Source organism: Dendrobates tinctorius, unplaced genomic scaffold, assembly GCF_039654945.1.
Source record: "Dendrobates tinctorius isolate UK_male_01 unplaced genomic scaffold, ASM3965494v1 ptg000117l, whole genome shotgun sequence".
NCBI classification, from domain to species: Eukaryota; Metazoa; Chordata; class Amphibia; order Anura; family Dendrobatidae; genus Dendrobates; species Dendrobates tinctorius.
This window is the reverse complement of record NW_027361785.1, coordinates 9,103,227-9,122,585: the sequence shown is the minus strand read 5'-3', so window position 1 is coordinate 9,122,585 and position 19,359 is coordinate 9,103,227. Positions and strand designations below refer to the sequence as shown.

The 19,359-nt window shown below is 40.5% G+C and overlaps 1 protein-coding gene across 1 annotated transcript in view; it reads right to left on the bottom strand.

Moving 5' to 3' along the window:
• The window catches only part of RASA3 (RAS p21 protein activator 3), a 285,794-nt gene that overhangs the window by 141,966 nt on the left and 124,469 nt on the right, over positions 1–19,359 (bottom strand). Inside the window, exon 4 of the mRNA XM_073590520.1 lies at positions 13,325–13,416. Coding sequence (XP_073446621.1) covers positions 13,325–13,416 — 92 coding nt within the window. The remainder of the gene's footprint in view (positions 1–13,324; positions 13,417–19,359) is intronic.

Here is a 19,359-nt window from a genome sequence, read left to right as displayed (position 1 = left end):
ACTTTCTCTGGGATCCAGCACCGTGCTGCTCCTCTTCTCCATGATGTCACCACTCTACAGACTAGCCGGCTCACTCTGTGCTGTGTGTGATCCGGCAGTCTCTTTCACAATATAAGTCTATGGTGCCACATTCTGACGCTCCATAGGCTTACAATATGAATGCCACTTTCAGGTCAGGCAGAACAGTGTGACTTGGGGAGTCTAACAAGTGGTGATGTCACTGAGAAGAGGAGAAGAACAGCACAGGATCACTGATAAGGCAGCGGTAGGCGAGTAATGTATATCAACACACACACAGTTAGTTTACAAAAATACTTAATGGGAGCGATTCAATAAGAAGCACATCTTACAACCAGCGTGCATTTAGACTAGAAATGCTACGTCAGTCAGGTACTGGAGTACGTTCTGACAAAATTTATGCCACTGAAGTATATGTGTGTGTATGATCTAGATAAGGGAACCGAAGGTAAACTAATCATATTTGCAGATGATGCAAAGCTAGGAGGGATTGCGAACACTAGAGAAGACTGAGAAAGGATTCAGAAGTATGTAGGTAAGCTGGAACAATGGGGTAGCGACAAATAGAATGGTATTTAACAGGAAGAAATGCAAAATTATACATCTGGGCAAGAAAAACGAAAATTACATCTATAGAATGGGAGGAATAGAGCTAAGCAACAGCACCTGTGAAAAAGAATTAGGTATACTAGTAGATCACAGACTGCACACGAGTCAACAGTGTGATGCAGCAGCAAAAAAAGGCAAACATATTTCTAGGATGTATAAAGAGAATCAGAGTCTAGATCAGGTGAAGTAATTATACACCACTACTCCTCCTTGGTTAGGCCTCATTTGGAATACTGCCCCACATTTTGAAAAAAGTCTTTGAAAAACTGGAGCAAGTTCAGAGAAGAGCTACCAGGATGGTGAGCGGACTGCAAAGCATGTCCTACGAGGAACGGTTAAAGGATCTGGGAATGTTTAGCTTGCAAAAAAGGTCAAGAAGAGACTTAATAGCGGTCTACAAATATCTAAAGAGATGTCACAATGTAGAGGAATCATCCTTATTCTCATTTGCACATGGAAAAATGAGACGCAATGGAATGAAACTTAAAGGGAGAAGATACAGATTAGATATTAGAACAAACATTTTGACAGTGAGGGTGATCAATGAGTGGAACAGGCTGCCACGAGAGGTGGCGAGTTCTCCTTCAATGGAAGTCTTCAAACAGAGGCTGGACAGACATCTGTCTAAGATGATTTAGCGAATCCTGCGTTGAGCAGGGGGTTGGACACGATTACCCTTGAGGTCCCTTCCAACGCTAACATTCTATGAAGCTAGATTACCTTTGCCGTTCCCCATTCTCACCCCACCTACACCCATTTTGGTAAAGCTTTGGCAAAGCTTGCAAGGACTGGTGTAAAAACATCAAAAATTGATGAATTTTTTAGAAAAACTGAAATCTGGAAAAAGACTGACAGGAGCATCAGCTCTCGTTGTTTCTGGGTGTCCCTTTTTTCTAAGGAAGTAAAAGTTAAAATGACTGTTTGATAGGCTGCAGGTCTCACGTGGCATATAAATGTCACGCAATAAACAGGAGACCATGTGCCAACATTTGTGGAACGGAGCCAGCAGTGGAGGCGGGTATAGGCTATTATTTTACATGGGGGAATACAGTGATTGAGAAGGGGTTGGATCAAGGAGAACTGCACTTGCACTGAGAAATAGAAAAATCTAGTGAGGGGAATAATTTCTTTACTACTATATTTAGCCCTCTAGTCATGCAGACAATACATGGTCTGTGAAGGCAGCGACTACCAAGGATGTGATTTCACAAATGAAGGGTGTAACTTGAAAGATTCACACGAAAAAGAAAACCAAGCACTATTATTGCTGGAAATAAAAAAAAAAAATCTACATTTTCCTATATTATATGGCAAACTAAAATACATATTGTGCTGTGGAAATATGCACTTTTCATCCTTGCCCAAACAGTGTCATTGCAATGTCTGCCAAATACATATTAATTCTAGCAGCACAGAATTTTAGAAGTTACCCGTACAGAGATCAAAGTTCAATTGGTTCTATAGAGTGCGCCAAACCCTCACCTTCTGCAATAGAATTCCAGTTGCTCACTACCACTGGGTGGCGCTATGATGCTTAGTGAAGACATTATTATCTCAATAGTTAAAAGGGATCTGTATAAATTAATCAGCCAATTGTAGAACTTATTATTCCAATATCTATTGATTAAACTTAACTTTTGTTCATGGGAAAACCCCTTTAACACCAAAGCCTGTTTTCACTTTCCTGACCAGGCCAAATTTTACAATTCTGAAAAGTGTTACTTTGTGTTTACAACTCTGGAATGCTTCAATGGATCCCTCCGATTCTGAGAATGTTTTCTCGGGACATATTGTACTTCACAAAAGTGGTAAATTGTGTTCGCTATGACATGCATTTATTTGTGGAAATATCGGAAATTTGACAAAAATTTGGAAAATGTTGCAATTTTCAAACACTTAATTTTTATGTCCTTAAATCAGAGTTGTGTCACAATAAATAACATTTCCCACTATCTACTTTACATCAGCACAATATTTGAAACTTTTTTGTCAGGTAGTTATAAGAGTTAAAACTTGACCAACGATTTTTCAATTTTCCAACAACATTTACAAAAGCATTTTGTTTTTTTAGGGACCACATCACATTTGAAGTGACTTTGAGGGACCTATATGACAGAAAACACCCAAAAGTGATATTCTAAAACTTGCACCCCTCAAGGTGCTCAAAACCACAATCAAGAAATTTCATAGAATGGTAGAGTTGAAAGGGACATCCGATCCAACCCCCTGCTCAAAGCAGGATTCACTGAATCATCCAAGACAGATGTCTGTCCAGCCTCTGTTTGAAGACTTCTATTGAACGAGAACTCACCACCTCTAGTGGCAGCCTGTTCCACTCATTGATGACCCTGTCAAAAAGTTTTCTAATATCTAATCTGTGTCTCCTCCTATTGCTTCTAGTCTTTCCTTGTGCAAATGAGAATAAAGTTGATCCTTCTACAATGTGACAGCTTTTCAGATATTTGTAGACAGCTGTTAAGTCTCCTCTCAATCTTTTCTTTTGCAAGCTAAACAGCTATTACGTCTCCTCTGTCTTTTTTGCAAGCTAAACATTCCCAAATCCTGCAACCGTTCCTCATAGGACATGGTTTGCAGACTGGTCACCATTCTGGTCACTCTTCGCTGAACTTGCTCCAGTTTGTTGATGTCTTTTTTAAAATGTGGCGCCCAAAACTGGACACAGTATTCCAGATGAGGTCTGACCAAAGAGGAGTAGAGGGAAATAATGACTTCACGTGATCTAGACTGTATGCTTCTGTTAATACATCCTAGAATTGTGATTATGTACAAAAGAGAAAAAAAAGTGATGGCACTCACCGTTCTGTCGTGAAAATTCTTTATTGATTAAAAGGCATTGGCACGGGAGGAACGTACAGAGAGTGGACGACGGCCGTTTCACGCACTTGCGCTTCAACGGGTCCTGAGCTCAATTAATTTTTTTCCACAAAAGTTTTTTAGCTACAATTTTTTATTTTCAAAATGGTAACAGGAAAAAATGCACCCCAAAATTTGTTATACAATTACACAGATACCCCATTTGTGGGGAGAGACTTGCTTGGGCGCACAGCAGGGCTCAAAAAGGATGGAGTGACGTTTTGGAACGCAGATTTTGATGGAATGCTCTGCAGGCGTCATGCCACGTTTGGTGAGCCCCTGATTTGCCCCAACAGTGGAAACCCCTCACAAGCAACTCCTTTGTAAACCAGACCCCTCAAGGAACTTATCTAGATGTATGGTGAGCACTCTGAACACCCAAGTGCTTTACAGAAGTTTATGAAAATAAAAAAAAAGAAAAAATCAAATCTTTTCCCACAAAAATGTTCTTTAAGCAACATTTTTTTATTTGCACAAGGTTAACGGAAAAATGGAGCACAAAATTTGTTGTGCAATTTCTCCTGAGTACACCAATACCCCATATGTAGCAAAAAACTACTTTTGAGACACAGTGCAAAGCTCAGAAGGCAATTAGCGTCATATTGGAGTTCTTATTTTGCTGTACTGGTTTGATGGTGCCATGTCTCATTGAGCCCCTGAAGTGCAAGAATAGCATTCCCCATAACTGACCCCATTTTACAAACTACACTTGTCAATGAATTCACCTACGGGTGCAGTGATCATATCGACACCACAGGTGGGTCACAGAATTTTATGCCATTGGGCAGTGAAGAAAAAAAAAACAAAACATTTTCACCACCAATATTTTGGTTTAACCTCAGATTTTACATTTTCACACTGGAAAATGGGAAAAATGGCACCAAAATGTGTCTCACAATTTCTGCTGAATGTGGAAATACCTCATATGTGGCTGTACAGTACTGTTTAGGCATACGGCACGACACAGGAGAAACGGAGAGCCACTTTGCTCTTGGAGCGCAGATTTTGCTAGAATAGAGCAGAATAACTCCTCAAGTGACCCCATGTTGGAAATGATACTTCTTTAGGAATTTATCTACAGGTGTAGTGACGATTTTGACTCCACGAGTGTTTTCCAGAAACAAGAAAAAGTGGATGCTGCTGAGTGAAAACTGCAAACTGCCATTGTGGTGCCTGTATGCTGTAGACCCCGGGACGTTGCAGCCACCCATACGTGGTAGTGCCCAGCTCATGCTTCTGAAGACACGCACCTGTAAATTAGGCAGGCTGCATTCGCTACAGAAATGCAAAACAGGTGGACACTGAATGTGGTTAAGCACACTGTGGTGCTCAGATGGGAGGGGCATTTGGATGTGGGAGTGCATAATTTGCTGAATTGATTTTTTTTTTTTTTTTTTTGGGGGGGGGGGGGGCGCGAAGAGCTATAGCACTTTCCCAGAGCCTTTGTACTACCAGTAACGTGGAAGATCCCTATATTTCAGTTAACTGATGACTGAGCTGAGCGGGGAATTGTTTGTCTTGAGGATTGATTTGAAGTTTTTATAGGGAACATTTTACATAACATTTGGGATTACATTTATCTGGTGCTCTACGCTGAGCACTTACATCGGAGTTTACATCTAAAGCTGGGTTCACATTGCGTTATGGCCCTGTGTTTAACACTTCCATTACATAGCGGCACTAGCGCTATGTAACGGATGCGTTAACGCACCCATTGGCCGCCATTTTTGTAACGAATCCCAACACATGCCAAATTCGGCATGCGTTAGCGATGATGCATTAATTTGGGATGCACCTGAGAACGTGGTCTACCACATTTTCAGGTGCGTCAGGTCTAACGCACAGCAGCCAGAAGCGTTCGCTGTGCATAGACCTGTATGGCTAACGCATGGTAACAAAATGCTACCCTGCATTAGCGCCAACGTTAGCTCTAGTTCACAAAACATGTCAAAAATGACATCAGTGTTAGAGCATCCGTTTAACGGATCCGTTAAATGGATGCCCCTAACGCAACATGAACCTAGCCTAAATCTCCGAGTGATGCGATTCAGATGAGACCCCCGAGGGATCCATTCACTATAATGCAACAGCAAAGTTACTCTGGACTCCATCAGACCTCAGTTCAGCGATGTCCTTTTCTGAGGTGAACAAAGCTGTAGCCAACTGCCCATTTATGCACGCCTAAAAAGACTGACACTGCCAGGTCATAGGCAGCCACACGGCGTCTACAGGACCTCAGTCTGTCTCATTATATGAAATCTTCCGCTGGAGATTCAGTCTGAATCACGTTTTTCAGAGATTTACACGGAAATCCTGGCGTAAGCACTCTACGTAAAGCGCAGGATAAATTTAAGCTGAGTCTTACTACAATCTTTGGGAGGTAGAATGAAAATAATCAACAGCAGGTGAAGAATTGGTTTTATTTCTTTTTTACGCTGCTGCTCATGCGAAATAAGTCATTAGGTGACTATTCTTCGGGTTGGTACGACTACAATAACAGATTTATAATTTTTTTATGTTTGGCTGCAGTCACACTAAAGAACGCTTTTTATTGCAAAAACTAGCTTTTACTTCACCATATTTTGATAGCTATAATTTTTCCATATTTCGGCTGATAGCATCTTGTGATGGCTTACTTTTTTGAGGGACAAGTTGACATTTTATTGGTACCATTCTTGGGCACATGTCATTTTTTTTATTGCTTTCTATTCTGATTTTTGGGAGGCAGAATGAACAAAAAACAGCATTTCAGTAATTTTTATGCTTTTTATGCTGTTCCACATGTGGTAAAATTGATAAAGCAGCTTTATTCTTTGGGTCAGTACAAATAGAGCAAAACCACATTTATGTTTTTCTAATGTTTTTCACTTTTACACAATAAAAGCTATTTTATAGAAAAAATAATTATTTTTGCATCACTTTATTCTGAGAGTTATAACTTTTTTATTTTTCCGCTGACGGACATGTATTGCGGCTTGTTTTCTGCGGGACAAGATGATTTTCAAAGATACCATTTTTAATTAAGTTTTATTCTACTTTTTGACTACAAAACAAAAGAGGGCACCATCTCACAATAATACGGGATCCACCTGTCACATACAAAGAGGAGGCATAAGAAAAATAAGAGGAAAAGCAGAATGTAATGCCAGAGATCACCAAATAAAAGTAAATAGTTTATTAAAGGGAATCTGTCACCTCATTTTTGGCCTATGAGCTGCGGCCACAGCCATCAGGGGCTTATCTACAGCATTCTGTAATGCTGTAGATAAGCCCCCGATGTAACCTGAAAGATCAGAACAACGAGTTAGATTATACGCACTGCAGTACTATACTCTGCCCTCAACAGGGCAGATAAAGTACGCCTGAGCAGGAGCCGCGGCAGAAGTAAGAGGTAGGACGTCATCGCTAGAAGATGGGAGGCGCCGGACCGGACCCCCTGGTGAGTATAATCTAACTTGGTTTTCTTATCTTTCAGGTTACATCGGGGGGCGGGGCTTATCTACAGCATTACAGAATGCTGTAGATAAGCCCCTGATGGCTGTGGCCACAGCTCATAGGCCAAAAATGGGGTGACAGATTCCCTTAAACAAAAAAGCCAAACAAGACATTGTAAAAACCATTAAAAAGCATAATTAGCTTAAACAAGTATACGGTACATTATAATGTTGTAAGTCCAATCATTAATGCACTAAATGTCAAAAAGTAGTTCACAAAATCAATTAATTCACTATACAGAGGAAATTAAGGATACATAGTTAATGAAAGATAAGCAATATGTGCCTTATATAGCATATGTTGTCCAAAGTTCCCAACTATTTTGCATGGACATATATAAAGTGCAACTGTATTCAAGTAATAAAATAAACATGCAACAAGGTAATCACATGCAATAAGCAAAACAACAAAACATCAATGGGGGAATAACTGACAGCATCCAAAGTTCATATGTAAGGAATAAATGCTGCTGACGGAATTATAAGGAGAACAAAAAAGAATATAAAAGAGGAAGTTGAAGACCTATACTAGTGAGCGGAAAAGGAAGAGCGACCCCAGCCCCACGCGTATCGTCACTCAGGAAGGAGGCTTCATCAGGGGTGGTATTAAAGACCATGCCTCACGTGGGCATGGGGGATGACAGAGCGCATCAAGGATGCTGATGTCGTGCATAGGCCCTCACATGACTGCGCAAGGTCAATCTCAGGCCTCAGTGCCGGAAGATCTGAAGACCGGAGCAGAGGAACATGGAGCAGCAGTGTAAGGGTAGGTGAGAGGTGGAATGAGGACAGGAGAGTATATAATATTTATCATTTTCTAACACTTCCATTCCTTTTTGTTCATTATGCTTTAGGGTCTGGAGACACCTCGGAGGAACACAAACATCTTTTTGGGGGGGCTCTTTTGGACTGATCTAATTCAGGCCATATTGAACCTGCAGGCTAAATCTAGCAAATTTGCTCGAAACCAACTGTAGCGAACCAATCATCTCTCCTGAATAACCTACAAGATTGGGTTGATGTAGAAATTATTATTTATCATTTGACACTGGTTCACAATTATGACTGGGAAATATTACTAAAGAGCCCCAAATAATTCTCTAATTGGCAGCTTACCATACTAATCATGATCTTGCCGCCAGCTAAGGAAATTTATGAACATTTGCTGGAAGTCTTTCACGAGAGAGACAATCCAGTTATAGCAGCATGGCACCTGATTAGATTCCCTTATAGGCTGGAGTGCACCTAGTACATGGTAATGTGCTTAAAGCTTAATTCAGTTCCTGTGTAAACAGCATTCTTCACTGTGTCAAGTACTGCCTGGAGCCGAACCGCACAAGTCAACATCAATTCATTTCTCTCTACTTGATTAGAGAATCCATTACTGATCAAGGACGACAAAAAGGCACTAACATGATGAAGGCACTCTGTCTGCATTTACCTAGATGGGCACAGGAGGACGTGAGGGTCAACGTCACTGTACACATCTAGTAAACACTGAAAGCAGATATTTGCGCAAAATCGCTTATATATACACACACACCTCAAATGACATTATTAGAATGCAAAGGAGGGAATTTAATAAATGCCATACCTTTGCACCATTTTTTACAGTTCATTTTGCACCTTTTAAAAAGCGTCAATAGAAAGTTGCAGGGTTTAGTAGGGGGTACGGTAGTGGGATGCTGGGGGAAACAGACTGTTGCAAATCGACAGATTTAACATTGGCTATGTCAGGCACTGGAGTAAATTATAGTGGAAATTAAGGGTGTAATTTCATTTCTTGATGCAAGTACTGCCAAAGTACAGCTCTTAATAAATTGAATGTGTTACCCCAGTGCTCTCCGGTTTATGGCTGATATATATTCCCCCCAAGTATTGCACATTTTACCATATATTATAGATATAATATATGTATTTATATGTATATATATTCTGAATTTCCCCATGGTGGGACGATTTAAAGGATTATCTTATATGTGAATGACATTGGCCACCCCAGACTATTTCTACGTAACAGAACTTCTACGATTTTTTTGTTTGCTGATTCAAGCAGCAGGCACAGATTCTACAAAACCACGACTATGGAGAGCAGAAGCCAGGACTGGCAAGCGGGCATAGAAAGGAGGTAAAGGGTCAAGGTAAAATCCGTCAACTATTGCCCCAGTACTACTGAATATGGATTAGGCTGGCTTTCATGCCTGCTGCTTAGTATATTTTCAACTGTTCATAGGCATCAAATACAACATTAAAGTGGTTTCCTCAACATCATAAATGGGTAAAATTGTAAAGTGCTTGTAAAAGCCAGCAACTTTGCTATTTACTTATTAAAAATCCTTTCCACTCAAGAACAGAAAGATTTTTAATTCTACAATTTACAGACTGTTGCTAGGTTACAGGCTACCATTGTTGTCTACCGGTGGTGGCTGGTCTCCTAGACAAGGTGGTCAGTGTTTACAAGCTCTTTGCTATAGAGCTTGTAACACTGATTTGAAGCCAGATCCAGCACTCCCCCAGTGTTGCAGAGGTAAAGTTACCTCTGTCTGCAGCATGGAAGCGTGCATAATTCAAGTTACTGCTGCCACAGTCAGTCAGGTGTGATGTATTTCTCCCTACTCTCTTGGCAAGCAGGAAGACGAGAAGCAGTCCGCCTCTGAACAATGATGTTGAGGCAACACCAAAAGTGTCAGATGGTGATAGGCCTTGTTCACACTGCTTTTCTGCAGCGTGTACCAGCATTCTGCCCAAATCCCCCTAAAACTGGTATTCAGGTGGAACCTCTGAATGCAGTGCAGAAACCACAGTGTGAGCCTTAATTTCCAGTGATAGGGGCTGGTCATGACTACAGTTGAAAAGGTTTCTTATTCTGACTGTGCTAAAGCAAAGGAAATGCCCCATTACATTCCAAATTCATGTTTCACAAAAGAGAACGCATCTACTGGAAAGCATTTTTTTCTTAATGTAAGTTCACTCTGGCAACAAATATAGGGTTGGAAAAAAAGACTCAATTATGGAGTGAAAGTTGGCAAACGGCCATGTTCTAACGGCAATTCAGTAACTGAACGTCTGAAGCAGAGAGCAGACACCACGCGGCCTCCATTACTCAGCTCTTATCAGTATTGGCTGCAACATTAAAGAGAAGGGAACACAGGAAGGAACGGAGTTCCCACAAACACAACAACCAATGCCTCGCTGTGAAAAAAACCCTTCATAAATAAAGGGTTATTGAGGGGTCATCTTTCTATGATTCTAGACCAATTTTCTGTGCAAAGATGGGAACCATATGAATGATCGACACACACTAATACTCAACACTGGATTTAGCACTTTTTCTTATCTGTTTAGATACTAATGGGCACTAGACAAAAAATATATACATTTTTTTTTGCACCTTAATGTGTATATAAGCCTATACAATAATAGTAATAAAATAAAGTAATCGCTGTAATTCAATATTCTTCTAAACACAGTCTGATTCCTGTAAGATTACTCTGGATCTAAAAGGGGATGTCCACTATTTACTACTTGTTATGCCAGTGGACACTGCTGGGGTCCACCACTCACAAATCCAATGTCTCGTGAGCACCCGCAGACCCAAACGAAGATTGCTAGAACGGAGCCAGTGCGGGGGTCCAGTATAAGGTGTTTTGCTTTTTTTGTTTTTAATTTTGACCCAAAACGAAGATTGCTAGAACGGAGCCAGTGCAGGGGTCAAGTACAAGGCATTTTTTTTTGTTTTTTAATTTAAGAAGGGGTTGACCAAGCTGTGGACAATCCCTTCGAAGGGGTAATCTAGCTCCATTTCCTTCCAGATTGGTTAGTGTGCGTGGTTGGTGATGTCAGGTCTACTTTAGCTGTGACATCACCGGCCTTGCTAACCTCAAGATGTTGTAATGAGTGGAGCTGGATGACCCCTTTAATAAACATGTTTGGTCAGGACAAATGTGCAGTGTATTAGTCTAAACATCAGTATCTTATTATTTGCCTTTTACAAGGCTCTGGATAGCACCACTTTTCTCATTAGAGAAATTATGCCACACATCTTTGGCAGGTTACATTCTGGATGTAGATGACACATGGTGGCTCAGTCAAATGACCATTGCAGAACCAAGGGCAACATGTGTTTTAATGTTTTCGCACAAAGTGGTCACAGATTGAGCATTTTATTTTCTCATTTTGACTTTATAATAATTATTATGCTTAATTATATAGCGCCATCATATTCCAGAGCGCTTTAAGATACTGTCATCACTGTCACACTTGGAGTGTGGGAGGAAACCGGAGAACCCGGAGGAAACCCACTCAAACACAGGGAGAACATTCAAACTCCTTGCAAAAGTTGTTATTCCATGGATTTGAACCCAGGACAGTGCTAACCACTGAGATACCCATAACAGAAGAAGAAAGAATAAAATAATAAGAAACCAATTCATATGTCATTTTTCTGACAAAGGACTCAAAGATCAGGGTATTTAGAGCACTATCAGAAAATTGAAGTCCCAGCCCATTTACAAAATTCTAAAAGTAATCAGCAAAGCATTTTAGAATCCTTTATATAAAGAAAAAATCACTTTGCCATTTAGACAGCTGATCGGGACAAGCTTTTTCCTCCCCAAAAAAGTGCAGCTAGTGATGACTAATTACCCACACAGTTATTATAATACATTACCCACGATGGCCAGACAGCCGCCGAAATGAGTAACAGCTGAATAAGGAGCACCACCCAGCACTGTCATCCACTATGTTTAAGTATAAATATAGAAATAAAAGCCTCCAGCTCGGTGTATGGTCAAGACCATCTGTAATATCAAAGCTTTCTCATCCCGCGCTTGTACACTAACCCAATCACCACACAATTATGGTCTGTTGTAGATTAATGTCTCTGCCTGGATGTCCTACTATTTATACACATAGAACATTACAAAGAACATCATGGCTTTCTAAAAGTCTGAAATTACATTTTGCCATCACACAATCCATGATATGGTTACTTGAGTGCACTGTGCAGGGCAAATTTGATGCTTTTCCAACCAAAGTCATATTATGGAGGTGCCTAAGGGTGATGTGAAGCACAGCACATTAACAACCGCCTACAAAGCAATCGCATTTCACAGGTGGGTCATATCTATTGTGTAAAGGGTTGTATTGAATCGAGATTGAATTAAAAAGGAGACCAATCTCGAGGTCAAAAGTGGCCAGATTTTGTTTTTATTTCATTCCCGCTGCTCCCCTGAGTACTCCATTTTTTACATATGCCGTAGAGATATGGGCATTTTATTTAGTGCTTAGGTTTGGCTCACAAGGTAATAATGCAGAAAACACTAAAGCTACGCCCCTAGAGAACACTGAGCCACGTCGCCTTGGTAAAGACCTTAAATAATCCTTAAAAAAAAAAAAGGAAATACTCAGGTGCAACAGGTATAAAATAAGAGGAAAACAGACCACAATTGACCTTGTGACAGGTTAACTTTAATAGGTATATATGAGGGAATCAAGTCAATAAATTTTCTTATCTCTGTATGATTAGATACCAAGGAAGACATATGCTAACACAACAAGCCTATATTTTGTTAACAGGAACCGCATTGTTGCCATATACGCTAGGAAGCTCTCCTATAGGCTCCCATTTACCCGACAATGGCCAAAAGAGCTACTTTAATACCCCTTCGGCCTGGTTTAACTTCATTTTTTACTTTCTTCCTGTACCTTCCTTTTGATGTATTAATGGGGTTTTCCACTTTCAAGTTTCCTCTGACCATAACATTTTCACTAGGTAAAAACACAGTTATACTGGTATTCCGTCCATTCTTGTACTTCAAGGCTGGCTCTTCACCGCTGCTTCCAGTGATTGTTTACCTGCTGCACTGGTGACATCACGATTACAGAGCACTCAACCGCTACCACCAATCACTGCGTTAGTGGAGCCATTGAGCCCAGTGATTGGCTGCAGCAGTCACGGGCGTTGTATTTTTGACATCACCGCTGTAGGCTGTGAAGAATCATTGGAAGCAGCCAAAGTGACCGCATTAGAGCAGGGTACGGGAAGTAATATGGATTCCATTATTTTTTTGCTAGTGCTAATCTATAAAAGATGAAGACACTTTCACGTAGAAAACCTATTTAAATACTACACCATTCCGTACATCAAGGCATCATGTAAACAAAAAAGCAATGGCCTGGTACATAGTGGCATCTGGTGCCCATGGTGAATAACTATCGGCATCAGATGCCACTGTACACAATGCCATCCACTATAGGTATATTTCACCTTCCACCAACTTGCCAGCACATAACAAAAAAAAATGTGTGACACAATGTTGTATGCTAACCTGTACTTCGGAATTTGCATCCACATGCTGGACTTGAAACCAGGTTTCTCTGTTATATTTTTGCAGATCTTCCTTTAGTATTGCTACTTTGCCTAGAAGAGAAAAAAAAAAAAAAAGTGATCATTGTAGATGTGGAGAAATGTAACACGTTTATTGATAATGCCAACATCTGACCTTTCGGAGGTCCCTTCCTTGGCACATACCTATACAAGCCAAAGCAAAAAAGCACTTAAGAGCTCGAAAGAAATGCCCTACAAACAGTTCCTAAACAGCGAGGACCTCCAAAAAGTACTTCCATCATGTTTTTTGTTGTTTTTTTCTTTTATCTTTTTTATTCTCAGCAGTTTTACAGGCTGTTCCCATTGACACTGCATAATTGTGTGTGTGTGTGTGTGTGTGTGTGTGTGTGTGTGTGTGTGTGTGTGTGTGATATATATATATATATATATATATATATATATATATATATATATATATATATATATATATATATATATATATATATATATATATGTACAGTATGTGTCCGGGATTGGCATCTGCACCATCGCAGCTACAGGCACAAAATTTGGCACAGTTACACGTCTGGACCCCAAGAGCATCATAGGCTATGTTGTGAGGTGACATGTTAACCCCGCGCGTTTCAATTCACCAAACAATTTTGCCCCTATCTACATAATGGGGAAAAAGTTTATGTATTGGCATCTGCAACGTCGTACCTACAGCCACAAAATTTAGTACAGTCACACGTCTGGACCCCGAGAGCGTCATAGGCTATGTTGTGAGGCGAAATTTTAACCCCACACGTTCCAATTCACCAAAGAATTTTGCCCCTATCTACATACTGGGGAAAAAGTGAAAGGAAAAGTGTTGGAGGCAAATTGACAGCTGCCAGATGTGAACAAGGGGGACTTAAAGAATGAGAGCGATGGCGCCAAAGAGTATATACTGTACAGTTGCTAAGGTGGGGCCCTGACATGGGATACTCACCACACACGGGGATATGAACACACACACAAAATGCGCCACACACTACCATGTGCTTCAACACAAATACCACCCTCAGCACACATTTCACCACACATACACCAACCTCACCACATAAAAGTCGAAACACAAAAGTCACCACTCAAAACTCGCCACGCTGTCCCAGAGCTGTTTAAAAGATGAAAAATGAGCTGTGATTGGTTGCTATCAGCAACAGTTTTCTTTGTAGACAGTTGTGGTAACTGAGGCCTATTATCATTTCAATGGTGTTATCGTCCTTCTCTAAAGCTGGAAATAACACAATTTATTACCGTGCCAACACAGACCACCCTCTGACACAGACTGCAGGGGGAGCCCAGTATCACACAGGATAGGATTGGATATACAGTAACATAGTTTTGAAGGCTGAAGGAAGACCTTATGTCCATCTAGTTCAGCCTATTTATAGTGCAGCTGTTCTGCATTGTTGATCCTGGGGAAGGCAAAAAACCCACAGAGTAGAAGCCAATTTTCTCCATAGGGAAAAAAAATCCTTCCTCTAAGCTGGGTCAACCATCTACCTATAATATTCTGTTATTCGTAACCTTCTATACTGTTACTCACAAGAAAAGCATCCATTCCTTTCTTAAATTCATTCAGTGAGTTGGCCATCACCACTTCCTCAGGAAGAGAATTCCAGAGCCTCACTGCTCTTACCGTGAAGAACCCTCTTCTATGCTGGTGCAGAAATTGTCTTTCCTCCAAACGAAGAGAATGCCCCCTTGTTCTTGCACAGTCCTTGGTACAAACAGTTCATTGGAGAGATCTCTGTATTGCCCTCTGATATACTTGTACATATATATTAAGTCTCCCCTAACTCTTCTCTTTTCTAGAGTAAATAGACCTAATTTTGATAACCTTTCTGGGTATTGTAGTGAACCAACCCCATTTATCATTTTAGCAGCCCGCCTTTGAACCCTTTCAAGTTCAGTAATGTCTTTCTTGAGCACCGGCATCCAAAATTGCACACAATACTCCAAGTGTGGTCTGACGAGTGATTTGTATAGAGAGAGAATTATGTTTTCATCTCGTGTCCCCAGACCTCTGCTAATGCATCCCATAACCCTATTTGCTTTGGTGGCAGCTGCCTGACACTGGGCTCTCCAATTTAGCTTCTTACTGACTAAGATGCCTAAGTCTTTTTCAATGTCTGATTTCCCCAGCAGTTTCCCATTTAGTAAGTAATTGTAGCATCTGTTTCTCCTTCCCATGTGCATAACCTTACACTTATCTGTGTTAAACCTCATCTGCCATTTTTCAGGCCAATTCTCCAATTTACTCAAATCTGTCGGTATTTGCAAACTGTCCTCCTTTGTGTTAACTACCTTACATAGTTTTGTATCATCTGCAAATACTGATATTTTACTGTGTAAGCCATCTACTAGATCATTAATATATTAAATAGTAGGGGGCCCAATACAGAACCCTGTGGTACCCCACTAGTAACCCTGGCCCAATCTGAGTATGCACCATTAATAACCACTCTTTGTTTTCTATCACTAAGCCAGCTACCTACCCATCTACACACATTTTCCCCTAGCCCAAGCTTTCTCATCTTACTTACCAATCTTTTATGTGGGACAGTGTCAAATGCTTTAGAGAAATCGAGATAAATGACATCCAATGATTCTCCTTGGTCCATTTGAGAGCTTACATCCTCATAGAAGCTGATCAGGTTAGTTTGACAGGAGCGATCCTTCATAAATCCATGCTGATATGGAGTTAAACATTTATTAACATTGATATATTCCATAATGGTATCCCTTAGAAACCCTTCAAAAATTTTACCCACAACAGATGTTAAGCTTACCGGCCTATAGTTTCCAGGTTCCCTATTACACCCCTTTGTGAATATTGGTACCACATTTGCTTGCCGCCAATCAAAAGGAACAGAACCTGTTTCTATAGAGTCTTTAAATATAAGGAATAGAGGCCTGTCTATCACATTACTTAACTCCCTTTAATACCCGAGGGTGAACGCCATCAGGGCCTGGTGATTTGTCAATTTTAATCTTACTAAGGCGGTTCTGCACTACTTCCTGGGTTAGGCAGGTAATACTTAATGGGGAGTTTACATTATCACTCTGCATTTCCCCTGGCAAATCCTTTTCCTGTGTGAACACTGTTGTACACAGCTCAGCAGTCAGTATCACACAGTATAGGATTAGATACACGGCTCAGCAGTCAGTATCACACAGTATAGGATTAGATACACGGCTCAGCAGTCAGTATCACACAGGATAGGATTAGATACACGGCTCAGCAGTCAGTATCACACAGGATAGGATTAGATACGCAGCTCAGCACACAGTATCACACAGAATAGTATTAGATACATGACTCAGCAGTCAGTATCACACAGGATAGGATTAGATGCACGGTTTTTATGTGCAATATAATCATTATAATTTGTTATAACTAACCACAGTTGGTTACTATGCCCAGGCAACGCCGGGCTCTTCAGCTAGCCATTAATAAAATACTAAAGAACAATTGACAACCAACAATTATCTCACCCATTTGAGCCAAGGGACATCCAGTTCTGTAAGGTTCCAGGGATAGCCGGATCCAATTTTCACCTCCCTTTTGGGGTGACTATCAGAGCCACATTTGGTACTGCCCTTGTTAGGGCGGGAGTAAACACATGGGGAACGACAGGGTAGACTAAGGTAAAAACGAGATCCAGTTATTCCTGGAATCTTACAGAACTGGATGTCCTTAGGCTCAAACGGCTGAACCTTTTTATATGCACTGACACTCTTCATTTAACATAGTAACATAGTAATTAAGGTTGAAGGGAGACTTTAAGTCCATCTAGTTCAACCCATATCCTATCCTAACTTGCCCTAACATGTTGATCCAGAGGAAGGCAAAAAAACCCCATGTGGCAACAAGTAAGCTTCACATTGGGGAAAAAAATTCCTTCCTGACTCCACATACGGCAATCAGACTTGCTCCCTGGATCAACGCAATATTAAGGAAACTAGTGTATATACCCTGTAATATTATACTTTTCAAGAAATGCATCCAGTCCATTCTTAAATTTTAGTAGGGAATCACTCATTACAACATCATATGGCAGAGAGTTCCATAGTCTCACTGCTCTTACAGTAAAGAATCCGCGTCTGTGAGTATGCTTAAACCTTCTTTCCTCCAGACGTAGAGGATGCCCCCTTGTCCCCGTCACAGGTCTAAGAGTAAAAAGATCATTAGAAAGCTCTTGGTATTGTCCCCGCATATATTTATACATTGTAATAAGATCACCCCTAAGCCTTCGATTCTCCAAACTAAATAACCCCAAATGTAATAACCTGTCTTGGTATTGCAGACCCCCTAGTTCCCTAATAACCTTGGTCGCTCTTCTCTGCACCCGCTCCAGTTCAGCTATGTCTTTCTTATACACCGGAGACCAGAACTGTACACAGTATTCTAAGTGTGGTCGCACTAGTGACTTATATAGAGGTAAAATTATGTTCTCCTCATGAGCATCTATGCCTCTTTTAATGCATCCCATTATTTTATTTGCCTTTGCAGCAGCTGCCTGACACTGGCCGCTAAATGTGAGTTTGTCGTCCACCCATACACCCAGGTCTTTTTCAGTGACTGTTTTGCCCAGTGTTTTACAATTAAGCACATAATTATACATCTTGTTCGTTCTACCCAAGTGCATGACCATACATTTATCCCCATTAAAGCTCATTTGCCATTTATCAGCCCAAGCTTCTAGTTTACATAAATCCTCCTGTAATATAAAATTGTCCTCCTCTGTATTGATTACCCTGCAGAGTTTAGCGTCATCTGCAAATATTGAAATTCTACTCTCTATGCCCCCTACAAGGTCATTAATAAATATGTTAAAAAGAAGCGGGCCCAAAACTGACCCCTGTGGTACCCCACTGCTAACCGTGACCCAGTCTGAGTGTGCTCCATTAATAACCACCCTTTGTTTCCTATCCCTGAGCCAGCTCTTAACCCACCTACACATATTTTCCCCTATCCCCATTGTTCTCATTTTATGTATCAACCTTTTGTGTGGCACCGTATCAAAAGCTTTTGAAAAGTCCATGTACACCACATCCACTGCATTCCCTTGGTCCAGTCCGGAACTTACCTCTTCATAAAAGCTTATCAGATTAGTCTGACAGGAACGGTCCCTTGTAAACCCATGTTGATATTGGGTAATGAGGTTATTCTTCTCCAGATACTCCAGTATAGTATCTTTTAGAAAACCCTCCAGGATTTTACCCACAGTTGAGGTTAAACTTACTGGCCTATAATTTCCAAGTTCAGTTTTTGTCCCCTTTTTGAATATTGGCACCACATTTGCTATACGTCAGTCCTGTGGTACAGACCCTGTTATTATGGAATCTTTAAAGATTAAAAATAATGGTCTATGACTGTGCTTAATTCCTGCAGTACTCGGGGGTGTATCCCATCCGGGCCCGGGGATTTGTCAATTTTAGTGATTTTTAGACGCCGCCGTACTTCCTGCTGGGTTAAGCAGGTGACATTTAACAGAGAATTTTTATCCCTGATCATGTTATCCGTCATGGCTCATGGGATTTTCTTGTGTAAACACTGTTGAAAAAAAGTCATTTAGCATATTGGCTTTTTCCTCATCCTCATCCACCATTTCACCCAGACTATTTTTAAGGGGGCCAACACTATCATTTTTTAGTTTCTTACTATTTATGTAGTTAAAGAATATTTTGGGATTATTTTTACTTTCTCTGGCAATGAGTCTCTCTGTCTCAATCTTTGCTGTCTTGATTTGCTTTTTACAGAATTTATTTAATCTTCTGTATTTAGTTAATGCCTCATCACTACCTATTTGCTTTAATTCTCTAAATGCTTTATTTTTGTCCCTTATTGCGCCCCTTACAGCTCTATTTAGCCATAGTGGTTTCTTCCTATTTCTCGCATGTTTATTCCCATACGGTATATATTGTGCACAGGTCCTATTCAGGATGCTAATAAACGTCTCCCATTTTCTTTGTGTATTTTTATGT